Below are 13,954 nucleotides of genomic sequence, written 5' to 3'. Positions count from 1 at the left end.
AGTAGGGGTCACTATAAGTTGGTTGCGACTTGATGGGGGGGGGGGGGAGTATGATGATTGGCTCTTGGGCATCAGCAGCCTCATAGAAAATAGCATAGAGATGAGACAGGTCCAAAAGGCCTGGAGAGGCTTGTTGAGGTTAGATGGGGCCTGGTCAATGCTGACTGAGAAACAGAACTGTCACACAGCATGAATGGACTAGATCAGGGGTGTCGAACTCATTTGTTATGAGGGCCGGATCTGACATAAATGAGACCTTGTTGGGCCGGGCCATGTGTGTCATAAAATGTAATGCCAGGTAGCAGAGATATAAACTTTATAAAGGACACAAACAGAAAGGGTGTTTTTTTACTTAAAATAAAAACATGCTTAAAACATTAGCACTCCTGCAATATTTTGTTTATTTAACGGTGTCTGATAACTGACACCTCTTGCTCTGAATTATTGCATCAAAATGTCTGTGCTGTTGCAATCTTGAGTATGCTGTTCAGGTGTGTATCTGTAGCCTGCAAACCTATGATGACGCAGCAGCAGCAGAACTGAAAGAAGAAGCAGAAGACAGGCAGTTCCACTGCGGGCCTGATAGAAGCCCTCCGAGGGCCTGATCCGGCCCCTGGGCCACATGCTTGACACCCCTGGACTAGATGGCCTGTATGGCCCCTTCCAGCTCTGTGATTCTATGATTCTGTGCTGCTTTCATACCCAGATGTGAGCACGGAAACCATACTCATGGTTCCATTGCTAAACTAGGCTGTGATGCGTCGGGTGCCCTCAGTGGTTTCAGCCATTTTGAACAGTGCTGTGTCATTCTGTAACTGCTCCCAAGATGCAGCAAGCTAAAAGGCAATGAAATGTGACCCACTTTGGAATCCAGGAAGCAACTTGCATGGGGAAAATCCGTGGCTCCATTGTGAAACCATTCCTTGGGTCTATGCTGCCAGTAAGTGGCAAGGTCAGTTTGAGTTCACACCCAATCGAGACCAATTGTGGGAGGCAAGTTGTTATCTGTGGAAAGCGAGGGTTTGACAGAAACTCCTGCAAGATCTTAGGTGAGTAACTTATAACATGTCAGGGGTAATGGTAGCCAAAAAGAATGTCCTGGGTTGCAGTTGTGGGTGGCAGTCAGTTTATCGTGGCTTCCTGTAGATCTAACCTCACATCAACCCCGAGACCTGAGCAGCGAAAGCAAAACCTGATGTTAAACAGGTATTGTTCTAGAAGGTTGTAGTTCACTCACAGAACTCTTTCAAGGTTTTTTTTTTTCCATTGCAGCCCTGCCCCAAAAATCTCCAGGAATTTCCCAACCTGAAGTTAGCAACCCAGGTGTCGGGGGATGCATGTGTGAGTGCCATCATGCATAGAGAGACTAAATCCTGGTTGCTTCCTGGGAACTCTTGATGTCTGCATATACACAGCTCCAGACTTTTGCTCGATATTTCTCTAGTTGAGAATAAAGGGACAAAAGACAGATGCTTTAAAAAAGAGAGTGCCTCTATTGCCCAAACAGACATACAGGTCCTTTCCACACTACACCTTAAAATCCTCGTTCAACCCTGTCCCCGAACTGACATTTTACACTACATACAAGTTCACCCCTGTAATTATCTCAGGGTATTTTTTGTTTCCACATTATATTGAGGTCACCCTGGTTTCAGCCCACACTTGTCCCTGAATAAACGGATGCTGTTATAACCAGGGATAAATGCAAGGTATTGTGTCGTGAGTTGAACCCTGATAAAATCAGGGATGAGATCCAAGTGCGGAAAGGACCACAGAGAAGCAATGAAAAGTACAATGATAACGACCACAATGATAAGGACCACAGAGAAGCAATGAAAAGTACATTGATAACTTCTCTATGGGTACGTTCAGACGGCTCTTTAGATTAGCGAGAGGCACGAGTGCCCCATGGATTTAAATGTAATGTCCAGACATCAACATCTGGGAAGCGCCTGTCTTCCATGAGCATCCCGTTTTGCTGCGCTTTAGAGCCGTACTAAAAAGGTACTAGTTAAAATCTGGAGTTTTCGGTTCCGACGGGCCAATCGTAGACTTTACCCCGTCTGATCGTTCCAGCACGCAATTAAAAAAATGGCGCCCGTTCGGGATGGTCTGATGTCAGATGGTCCCGAACAGGCACCATTAAAAAAAAATTGATTCTGCGCATGCGCAGATAAACAGGGCTGTAATATCACACCTATGCGCATGCGCAAAAAGTTTTTTTTAAAAAACCCACCGTGTGTGCCTCCTTTAGTGGACACCGTCTAGACAATCCACAGCGGAAGCAGCGCACGGTAAGGTGATTCCCCCGGGGGATGTCTGGTCGTGCGAGGATGGATTTAAAAGATTGGGATCAAATTTGAGCCGGCATAATGGCAGGATCAGCTGCCCACCTGAACACATCCTGAGGCTGTGGTCACACACACTAAATAATCCACTTTCAATGCACTTTCCAACTGGATTTTGCCAGTTCACACACAGTAAAATCCAGTTGGAAAGTACACTGAAAGTGGATTATTTAGTGTGTGTAACTGCAGCCTATGTGTGGCAAATAAGGCACCAGGACCAGGCAGTTCATGGATAAGATACAGGAGCTACTGATGGTCATCTAATCAACATTCATTTTTGTTGGGAGGGATTCTGAAGCAGAGTAACAAAAGATGTGTTTAGCTTTTATAAAAAGTTTACTAGAAAACAGGGAAGGGAAACACTTGGAGAGAAAACAAGAAAAAACATCCTGACTGTCTAACCTACATCTTCACTGGTTACTTCAAGATAGATTCTCTGGTCTTAGAACAAAGGCAGGAAAATAAGCCCCTAAACTCCCTCCCACCGATACATTGGTCAACCAATAATTACTCTACAGCACATCTAATCTGGAATAGGACATCCTCTTCCTTGGGAGCTACCTGCAACAAAGCTGATTCACTACATGCTAGCTAACAATTAGCATATATAAACAGTTAACTCTATCATAACTTGTATATACTCCAACAACTTTGCAAGATCCTAGTGTCCAGTTGTAGTGCTTTTAACTCCAAAAATATGTTCTTCCTATATGGCTAGTCCCAGAGAAACCACCCAGAGAGGTGAAAAGAGTGCAGGGGGTGCCCCAAAAGGGGTGCAAAAAACATGGAGGGAGGAGGGAGACGGAGGGAGGGTGCTGAAGGGGAAAAGGGGTACCTAACCAGGTGAGGACAGGTGGGGAGGCTTTCGGAAGTCAGAGGGCAGTGAGCCAGCCAGACAATGATTTGGCAGATGAGTGAAGAGGCAGGAAGTGAAATCAGGTCATACTCTGCCTGTCCTGAAGAATGGATCCTACTGTCTCATTTAGAGAGCCCGTTTGGTGTCGTGGTTAAGAGCGGCGGACTCTAATCTGGAGAACTGGGTTTGATCCCCCACTCCTCCACTTGCAGCCAGCTGGGTGATCTTGGGTCAATCACAGTTCTCTCAGAGCTGTTCTCTCAGGAGTGGTTCTCAAAGAGTTCTCTCAGCCCCATGTACCTCACAGGGTGTCTGTTGGAGGGAGAGGGAGGGATGGAGATCGTAAGCCGCTCTGAGTGAAGGGCGGGATATAAATCCAATCTCTTCTTCTTCTTTGCAAGTTCTGGGAGAGGAAAACCAACTACAAAATGGTGGGAGGCCTTCTTTGCCAGCCTTCTCAGTGTGTGTTTCTAGGAGATCTCATGGGGAACCCGCTAACTACCAATGTGAGACCCCAGTCGGGTCAGGTCAGGTTGCTGTGGGGGTGGGGAGATCATAAGTATTTGTGTGATGAACGCCTGGCCTGGAGAGAGGGTGGAGGGACCAAGAGATGACCCATCCTGCCTGATTAAGTGTTCAATTAGTTAGTATCCTGGAGAAGTCTCCATCGTAATACAGATCCTTGTGTGGTCTGGAGTGCGTACTTCTTGTCCTGTAAGCACCAGTCTTTAATCGTGGCTGGGGTATGAGGAAGAAGCTTGGAGAGTCACAGAAATGAGACTTGATTAGTGTGTAAATGGAGTTCCTGAGAAAATCAGGCTACTTCCTCTTGATTCACGTGGCCCAGTCATGATTCTCTGGCTCGATATGAAAAGATGGATTCTATCTTCACCCCTGTCTGTTCAAGGCTTGAGAATCTGTAGGGGCTTAAAAGCATGCGGGGGCTGCCTTTCTAGGTGACGCCAAGGAAGAGGGCAGGGATTCTTCCTTCCCACTGCAAATCGCCCACACCATATCCCACGGCATCCTTGGAAGTCTCTAAACCCTCAAAATCGGGCACAGGGGGGCTGCAGTGGGGAGGAGGAAATGGCAATGGAATCTTCAGCGAACTGCTCTGATTGTATTTCTCTGGATCCAGGCCAATGTATTGTTTGGACACAGTTTATGTATAGGGAAAAAGCAAGGTTGGGTCAAGCAGCTTTCGCAATCCATCTTGCCCCGTTGCTTTCCTCTCTACAGCCAGTCCCCTATGGCTTTCGTCCATACAGGTACCATGGTCCCCAGCTAGGCTTACCAATTCAGTGTTCCCTCTAAGCTGAGTTAATGTGAGCGGGCTCACAGTTTTTTAGCCTCTGGCTCACACATTTTTGTCCCAGCTCAGGAAGGAGGGCTCCAGAGCAAACTAATTTATGCAGTAGCCAGATCGCTCGCTCTCAACTTTAATGCCGGTAGCTCACAAAGTAGAATTTTTGCTCACAAGACCCCACAGCTTAGAGGGAACACTGCTTACCATGTGTCCACCTGCGGAGGCATTTGGCCATGCTTGACCAATTGTGCAGTAGGCGGAAAAGGGGAGGCAATGACATCACACTACCCCATGATTCTAAGAATTTCCTCTGTGTCTTTACCATAGAGATTGGGGGAGCTCCTCCTAGGGTGCCAGGTGTGACATCGCTTCCAGGTAATCACCTGGAAGGGTTAGTACAGTGTCTGTGATAACTTCCTCCTCTCCAGGCTCAATGCCCCCCCCCAGCTCCCGAGATTCACAGGTACAGGGCTGGCAAACCTAGCCTCCAGTATCGCTTTTTTGAGGGTGGTTGAAGGGGAACCCTTCCTCCCCAGAAGAAGAGCAGGTTGGATCCGGCTAGGGGTGCCAACCTCCAGATGGTTATACAAACGTGAGATCATGGGATAAGTTGTAAGTAAATAAAAAAACAATCGTGATATTATTATGCAATCTATTCAATAGTGATTATCAAGTATTCGTACCATGGTACAAATATTTAAATGGTGTCCTCCTGGGCTCAAAGTTCCTCTGAATAATACAGCTCAGAGTAGCTCAACACAGTCCTTCTTTGACGCAGAGGTAGATTATTCCAAATATCTGACAGCTGTCGTGGCTCCCGTAGCACCGCACCCGTGTTCGGTCCTTTGTCAAGGCACCGCAGCAGTCAAAAAGGTTTTTTTCTTCTTCTCTGCTTATTCAGTCTGTTTTGAAGAGTGTTTTACACTGCAGACCTTGAAATCTATGTTTACATTCAGCTTAATGCAACATTAATACGTAGATTACTCTGCTGGTTTCTCATCTAATCTAAGACACTAATTGGATACAGGTGGCAACGCATATTGTATATTTGAAATAGGAAATTCTTTCAGAAAAATCTCTCTCTCTATAGGCATCCCCCCGCTTTGCTGGTGACCTAAGCATGTGCTGTGTCTGGCTGTTGGGTAATCCAATGCTTGTTATGCGTAGGCTGGGATCCTAAACAGTGCAATGCCACACTAGAACAAGAAGTCTGGTTCCCCCTCCCCATACAGCCTTCTGTGCCTCCTCAAGTTATCCTTGACCGGAAGGAACAGGATGGGGAGGGAAAGATTAGAGAAATTCAGCAGAACTCCCCATCCCTCTTTCACAACAGAAAGGCGGTTCTGCTGGCAGAACTGCTATTAGTCAGCCAAATTAGGAAGGATCTAAGACAGGGGTCTCCAACCTATTTGGGCCTGTGGGAACCTTTTGAATTATGCCCCAGGATGGTGGGCACAGCCACCAAATGCCTGCAACAGGAGCAGAGTAGGGTTGCCAGCTCCAGGTTGGGAAATACCTGGAGATTTGGGGGGGGTAATCCAATGAGGAGAGTGGGGTTTGGGGAGGGGAGGGACCTCAGCAGGGTATAACGCCATAGAGTCCACCTTCCGAAGTGGCCATTTTCTCCAGGTGAAGTGATCTCTGTCACCTGGAGATCAGCTGTAATAGTGGGAGATCTCCAGCTACCACCTGGAGCTTGGCAACCCTAAGGTGGAGCCAGCCACAAAATGGCTTCCATGGCTAACCTGCAATCATACCTCAAAGACCCTTGGGGGGGGTGGCCATGTTTGTTTGTTTTTTTACAACCTGCACAGCCAATCAACTCCCCAACCGCCAATAGCCCCACCTGGCCCCGCCCACTTTACCAAAACATTTGGTGTGAGCACCAGGAAAGGTACTGAAGAGCCCCACGGCAACCAAGGGCACCATGTTGTTGTTTTTTGAAACCCCCGAAGGGGTATTTTTATTGTCTTTCAATAGACTACAAAACTACAAAGAAAAAATTGGGAAGGGACTACATCTATGGATAAAGGGCTTTTTCATTTGCAGCTCCGTCCTACTGGAACGAGCTTCCTGCCGAGATTAGAGCCCTGCGGGACTTGTCACAGTTCCGCAGGGCCGTGAAAACAGAACTTTTCAGGCAGGCGTTCTGATAGGAGAGATGGCGTACCAGCAGCGCCCTGTGTAAACTTCGATCCAGTACGATCTAACGTGGGGGCACCGTTGAATGTGTCTTTAAACTGCACTTTAGTTTTATCGCCATCTAATGAATGTTTTATATGGATTGTTTGTGTTTTAACTGATGCTTTGTATTTATGTTTCATTGTGTATGAATACTGCTTGTCAGTTTTGGAAGCCACCCTGAGCCCGCTTGCGGGGAAGGCAGGGTAAAAAAGAAAGAAAGAAAGAAAGAAAGAAAGAAAGAAAGAAAGAAAGAAAGAAAGAAAGAAAGAAAGAAAGAAAGAAAAGATACCCACACTAACTAAAAACCCAAGAGTGAGAGATCATATCCCAGTTAAACTAGATGTATTACATTTGTTAATAAGACAATATACTTGTAGAGTTCTTGCTTTGCACTGCTTCTATGTTAGTAAATTCGTTATCTTGAGAAGACTTTCTGAGCATCTTCATTTCTTCAAAGAGGCACCATGTTGAGGACCCCTGATCTAAGTGACAAGTTATCAATAGATAGGCTTGCTCTTTCCTCCCTTCACATGACCCCTCTTTTCTCTTCCCAGGCAGTAGCCATTGCTTCTCGGGATCTTGCACGCTCCCAAGAATACGCCAAGAAGCATGACATCCCCAGGGCCTATGGATCGTATGAGGAACTGGCACGGGATCCTGATGTAGGTGAGGATGGCACCTGAGAATCACATCAGGGCAGGAAGGGAGACGAGGGAGAGGAGATGGGGGTGGCATTTTCCAATTTGCAGATGGGAATGTCTTGACCCAGGAAACAAGTCAGTCTGTGGGGCTCAGTCAAAACCCCTGGATTGGCAGGGATGCATTTCTTGTGCTAGCAATCGGGGTGCTTCTGTACGTTTTTAAAGAGCTGAATAAAAACAGCGAGTGGCATCCTGGGGATGTGCTTCACTCACAGGCACTGTTCCCTCTAAGCTGAGTTGGTGTGAGCTAGCTCACAGTTTTTTAGCCTCCGGCTCACACATTTCTGTCTTCGCTCAGGAAGGGATGGCTCCAGAGCTAACTCATTGATGCAGTAGCCAAATTTCTTGCTCACCACTTTAATGCCAGCAGCTCACAAAGTGGAATATTTGCTCACAAGACCCCACAGCTTAGAGGGAACATTGCTCACAGGGGCACCTTGCTGATGCACACGGCTTTCTAGGTGAAAAATCTCTTGTGTCGGGAAGGGATCTTGTGCCAGAGGAGGATGTATCTTCATTAGCGGGATGGATTCATGGGGTACAGTCCAGTGATGGCTCTTCCATCCCTACAACACCCTGAGAGGAAAAGCCGGTGCTGAGAGACACGCATTTTGTATCCCCAAATTCTCTTCCACTACAGTTGATGTTCCTGACCTGGACAGCCCAGGCTAGCCCAATCTTGTTGGATCTCGGAAGCTAAGCGGGGTCAGTCCTAGCGAATTTGGATGGGAGACCTCCAAGGAATACCTTGGCAATGGCAATGGCAAAACCACCTCTGAACCTCTCTTGCCTTGAAAACCTTACAGGGTTGCTATTAAGTCCACCGTGACTTGACGGCACTTTCCACTACCATAGTTGATGTTGAACCTAGGCCAGGTATTTCTTCGGATGTTCACAGGAACTATATCTCTGTTCAACACATATTCAGTATTTGACTTTTGATACAACATCAGTCGTTTGGACAGCATCTTATGGTTGATGGCCTCTGACAGCCAACATCGAACAGCATTTAATCACTGACTGCACTGGAGGACCGACACCTGGAAGTATTGCTTTTGCCAGTTTGATATTTGCCACACAAAGATATTAGTGTTTTAGTAGCTGATGGCACTTGATTCCTGACATGCAACAGTATTCAATTCCTGGGAAACTGATACCTGCCAGAAATAAAGAAAAAATAGAGACTCGGACAAGTAAACAGCAATTGATTCTTCAGTCTTGAAACAAAATGTCCAATTCAACACTCATATCTCCAAGCTGAACGGCTTTAAGATTGGCCATTCTCCTTTTCAGCTTTACAAATAGTCATATATCGCTTTCCGTGCAACAGGAGCCCTCTCTAGCAACTGTGAGCTAGAGCAGAGGAGCTGGACTTCAGCTCCTGGGCTACCTTCATTGCTGAGGAGGTGCTAGGGCAGTGGTGGCGAACCTATGGCACAGGTGCCAGAGGTGGCACTCAGAGCTCTCTCTGTGGGCACGCGTGCCATCGCCCCAGCCAGGCCCACACCATCATTAAAGTGTCGAATTCTCTGCCAAATAATTTTAAGTAAATGAAAGAATTTGGGATTGCTGTCCTTACTTTGTTTGGATCATCTTAAGTTAACGTATGAGTTGTTTTTTTCTAAAGTAAAACCTCAGTATTCAGGTTAAATTGCTGTGTTGGCTCTATGCGATAAATAAGTGGGTTTTGGGTCGCAGTTTGGGCACTCGGTCTCTAAAAGGTTCGCCATCACTGTGCTAGGGCTTAGTACAGCCTTGAAAGTTAACTCCTTCTGATTCCGGAGGCTTTGGCCACGAATCCCTGACTTGCTGAATGGTGGTTGCATGATCTCAAAGGTGAGGCAGATGCCTTCTAAATGTGCTCGCACTGAAAGGAGGACCAGCATGGTGTGGTGTGGTGGTTAAGAGTTAAGACTTTAATCTGGAGAACCAGGTTTGACGCCCCACCTCCTCCTCCACATGAGGCCTGCTGGGTGACCTTGGGGGCCATTCACAGCTCTCTCAGGAATCTCTCAGCCCCACCTACCTCACAAGGTGCCTGTTTGTGGGGAGAGGAAGGGAAAGGCGACTGGAAGCTGCTTTAAGACTCCTTAAAAGGTAGAGAAAAGCAGGGTATAAAAAACCAACTCTTCTTCTTCAGATCCTGTGGTTGAGCCAATATGTTCAAATTAAGCATGGATCACCATCTCCATATTCTCCGCTCACCATCTCTGGGGGTTTGTCTTTCCAGATATAGTGTACGTGGGGTCAGTCCACACCCAGCATCACCGGCTTGCCATCCTCTTCCTCCGGGCTCAGAAGAATGTCTTGTGTGAAAAGCCCCTCGCTATGAATGCTGATGAAGTGCGGGACATGATACGAGTCGCCCGGGAACACAAGGTCTTTCTCATGGAGGTAGGAAACACTACTGCAAAGGGGGAAGGGGGAAGGGGCAGCCAGGGCAGAGTGACCCAATGAGGAGAGAAAATTCCTTCGCCATGCTCCTTAACCACTCTTCAGTTTGTACTTTGAGCCATTCCATCAGCTATCCTGAAAGTCCATTAGGATATAAATTTAATGATGATGATGATGATGATGATGATGATGATGATGATGATGATGATGATGATGATGATGATAAATTGGAACCTTCATGGTCACAGGTAGTGGCACCTTTAAATATCAGTTGCTAAGGGGCAATAGGAGCTGTGGTGGCTCAAGTGGTTAAGACGCTGAACTGCAGGCTGTGGAAGGTCGGTAGTTCAGCAGTTCGAGACCCGAGTGTGCCGCATGACGGAGTGAGCTCCCGTCTCTAGTTCCAGCTCCTGCCAACCTAGCAGTTCGAAAGCAAGAAATTGCAAGTAGATAAATAGGTACCACTTTGGTGGGAAGGTAACAGCGTTCCATGCACCGTGGTGTTTAGTCATGCCGGCCACATGACCACGGAAACGTCTTCGGACAGCGCTGGCTCTTTGGCTTGGAAACGGAGATGAGCACCGCAACCCTAGAGTCAGATTCGACTGGCTTTCAGGCAAGGGAACCTTTACCTTTTTAAGGGGCAATAACGGGGAGGTTTTGGCCTTTGGACCCTACTTGTAAGCCTTGTGGGGACATAAGGCTGGCTACTCGGGGCCTAGATCAAGATGCGTAGCTGTGTTAGTCTGTCTGTAGCAGTAGAAAAGAGTAACAGTTGAGTAGGACCTTAAAGACTAACAACATTTGTGGTAGGGTATGAACTTTCATGAGTTACTAGGGTTGCCAGGTCTGGGTTGGAAGACTTTGGGGGTGGAGCCAGGAGAGGGTGGGGTTTGCGGAGGGGAGGAGCCTCAGCATGGCACAATGCCACAGAGTCCACCCTTCAAAGCAGCCATTTTCTCCAGGGGAGCTGATCTCTGTCAGCTGGAGATCAGTTGTAAAAGCGGGAGATCCCCAGGTCCCACCTGGAGGCTGGCAACCCTACGAGTTACTGCTCACTCCTTCAGATACAGAAGAAGAAGTGAGCAGTGACCCATGAAAGCTCATACCCTACCACAAATTTTGTTAGTCTTTAAGGTGCTACTCAACTCTTACTCTTTTCTGCTACTTTGACTGGGCCTGAACAGCCTCCTGGCCTGACCCACCACCCAGCATGCAGAAGTTCAGCCAGTTTTCTCAGAACAAGGGCACAGTGATGAGACAAGCGCTTTACCCACTGGGTTTTTATTTACTTGCTTAAACATTAGTCTCCTCAGGTAGGGTTACCAACCTCAAGGTGAGGCAAGGACATCTCCCTGAATTACAATTGATCAGACTATACAGATCAATTGCTTGGGAGGAAATGGCAGCTTGGGAGGGCAGGCTCTATGGTGTACCATAGAGTCCACAGCAAACAGAACTCCTAGTGAAATCACATCTCTGCTGAAGTTTGCAACCCTGCCTCTCCAAGTTCTTGAGGCAGTTCACAAAGCACCCATTTAAAAAGAAAACCAAACCAAGTAAAATCACCAATAATAAAGAGTAATAAAACTGCAAAGGGGAGAGGGAACTAAAAAAAAACAGCAATAACTTTAGTAAATATAGCCACATTACAGATGACAAGTGTACTGGAAACCAACAAAGTAACTACTACTTATCGCCAAAAGCCTGGGAAAACCAGACCAGCTCATGTGCCAAGCAAAGAGTTTTAAGGAAGGGATTCCACAGACAAGGTGCCACCACAGAAAAGATCCTGGCTACCCATCCTACCTCTGAAGAGGGAAGTACATGGAACAGGGGTGTAATAGTCAGGCAGGTTAATATGGGAACAGACATAAGAACCAGTACTCTGAAGGAATCTACAGTTTGTTTCTGAGCATAATTTAAAAATAGATGCACCCCCCCCCCCCCCCTTGCCCCTGTCATAGTTCTTACAGCTGTACTCTGTACCTATTGAAGATTCTCAACATTCTACAAGGGGCAGCCCCACAGAAAGTTGCATTGCCAGTTATCTAATATGGATTTCAGAGTCACATTACAGAAGGGTGGCTGAAGGCAGAGGAGCCTTTCCAGAATAGGAACTGGAAAATCTACAGATGCAGCAAACAGGCACTTGATAACTTTGCATGGTGGCTCCCACTCAACACTGTCTGGCTAAACCAGCAGGCTTTTAAATGTTATGGGTGAGAAGCCCTGGGGCACCATTTGCTTCCTGGCAAGGTGGATTGAGCTTGGGTGAGCACATTCCAAGTCTCACGCTGCATGAATACTCATTTTTTTGCTGTGTGCTTTTCCCTGCAGCAGAGGCTTCAGGACCCAACCCCCCCCAAGAGGATGTTTAAGCAATCCAAAGCAGATCTATTTGGAACTAGGGTTGCCAGCCTCCAGGTGGGGCCTGGAGATCTCCCGCTTTTACAACTGATCTCCAGCTGACAGAGATCAGCTCCCCTGGAGAAAATGGCTGCTTTGAAGGGTGGGCTCGATGGTGCTGTACCATGCTGAGGTCTGTCCCCTCCCCGAACCCCGACCTCTCCTGGCTCCACCCCCAAAGTCTCCAGGTATTTTCCAATCCCAACCTGGCAACCCTATTTGGAATTCCCATTTTATGGGATGGGATGGGGCTTATTCCCAGGAGGGCCCAAAGTCTTACGACTGGATCAGCCGCCAACCCACAAAGTCCCTTCATGGCTTCCCTTTCCCAGCTTCTATGGCGGTTTTCTCCTCCTACCACTTAATCTCCAGCTTTAGGCAACTGGTTTTCAGGAGCTGAGTGCAGAACCTTCAGGTGGGGCCTAAAACTCTTTTGGAATTGCAACTGGTCTCCAGAGATCAGTTTTCCTGGAGAAGATGGCTGCTTTGGAGGATGGACTCTATGGCTTTATACCAGCTGAGGTCCCTCCCTTCCCCAGGCTTAGGGTTGCCAGCCATGGGTTAGGAAATACCTGGAGATCTTGGAGGTGGAGCCTGACTCTGAGGAGGGCGGGGTTTGGGGAGAGGAGGGACTTCAATGGGGTATAACACCACAGAGCCTGCCTTCCAAAGCAGCCATTTTCTCCAGGGGAACTGAACTCGGTTAGCCCAGGCGCCACCCCCAAAGTTTTGAGGAATTTCCCAACCTAGAAGTGGCAACCCTATATAGTATCTTGAGAATTCCACCTTTCCTTTTTAAAAAAACAAAACAAAACTACACAACCCAAGTTTCTAGCCCTTATGGGTGTAAAGATAGGCTTGAAATAGTTTGAGGCTTCTACATACTGGGCAAATGATACAAATTAAGCTTATTTTACATGATTCTGCTGACTCCCCCAATAGTTAATGCACTTGTTGTTTGAAATGTTAAATGATACATCTCCGTTTCCCGTTCCCTAGCATATAGTGGAGTCTGCAAGCTATTGAGATGGCTTTTACTTCTGCAAGCTGTACAGCACCTAGCACATTGTGTGCTCTTTGGAGAAGGGGGGATCTGGCCAGTTTTCCACTTCATCTCACCTAATTATAGGTTCTGTTAAATGGGGTTTACTCCCAGGGCAATCGTTCTTCAGTTTCTGTTGTTGATGTCCTAGTCTCTCTTCCAAGTACTGACCCTACTTAGCTTCCGAGATCTGGCGAGATGAGGCTATACCATGCTGCCTTCCCTAAGTATAAAATATGCAAACCAAGGTATATATATACATAATTTAAAGATTATGTAGAGGTATAGGATAATGTGGTGGCTTTACTAGGTATCTGCAATACGGGCTTGTCTTCTTATGGGTTTCCTTGAAGTTTCTGTAATTAGACGGTTTTCCCAGTGATTGTTCACTCTCCTAATTAAGTTCAAAAAGCCAATTTCCTGTTGTTCTAGTTGCTACCTCAAAGTAGCCCTCACAGAGCTGAACTTGTTTGTTCTGAAGTCTTCTTTACTGATCCAGCTTTTCCTTGGCTGTTTTGTTCTTATCCAATTACCTTTATTGGCATGTAAGCCTTGTGTCCTGTCCAGCGCAAGCTGCGCTAAGCCAACGCTTTCTAGGTATGAGTCAACGCACGACCACTGAGGAGAGCTTAAATCAGGGGTCATTTCGTAGAAAAAGAGCTAGGGGAACTCATTAGCATAACTCATTAGCATATGCCACACCCCCTGACATCA

At 47.0% G+C, this 13,954-nt stretch overlaps 1 protein-coding gene across 1 annotated transcript in view; it reads left to right on the top strand.

The window, feature by feature from the left end:
- LOC107116603 (trans-1,2-dihydrobenzene-1,2-diol dehydrogenase-like) overlaps positions 1–13,954 on the top strand; it is a 28,221-nt gene that overhangs the window by 4,467 nt on the left and 9,800 nt on the right. The window contains exons 2-3 of the mRNA XM_015418544.1: positions 7,249–7,360; positions 9,626–9,789. Of these exons, the coding sequence (XP_015274030.1) occupies positions 7,249–7,360; positions 9,626–9,789 (276 nt within the window). The remainder of the gene's footprint in view (positions 1–7,248; positions 7,361–9,625; positions 9,790–13,954) is intronic.

The sequence above is a fragment of the Gekko japonicus genome, unplaced genomic scaffold, assembly GCF_001447785.1.
Source record: "Gekko japonicus isolate JY-2015 unplaced genomic scaffold, Gekko_japonicus_V1.1 scaffold299, whole genome shotgun sequence".
Taxonomy (NCBI): Eukaryota; Metazoa; Chordata; class Lepidosauria; order Squamata; family Gekkonidae; genus Gekko; species Gekko japonicus.
The sequence above is the reverse complement of the archived record's forward strand: the minus strand, read 5'-3'. Positions and strand labels throughout refer to the sequence as shown.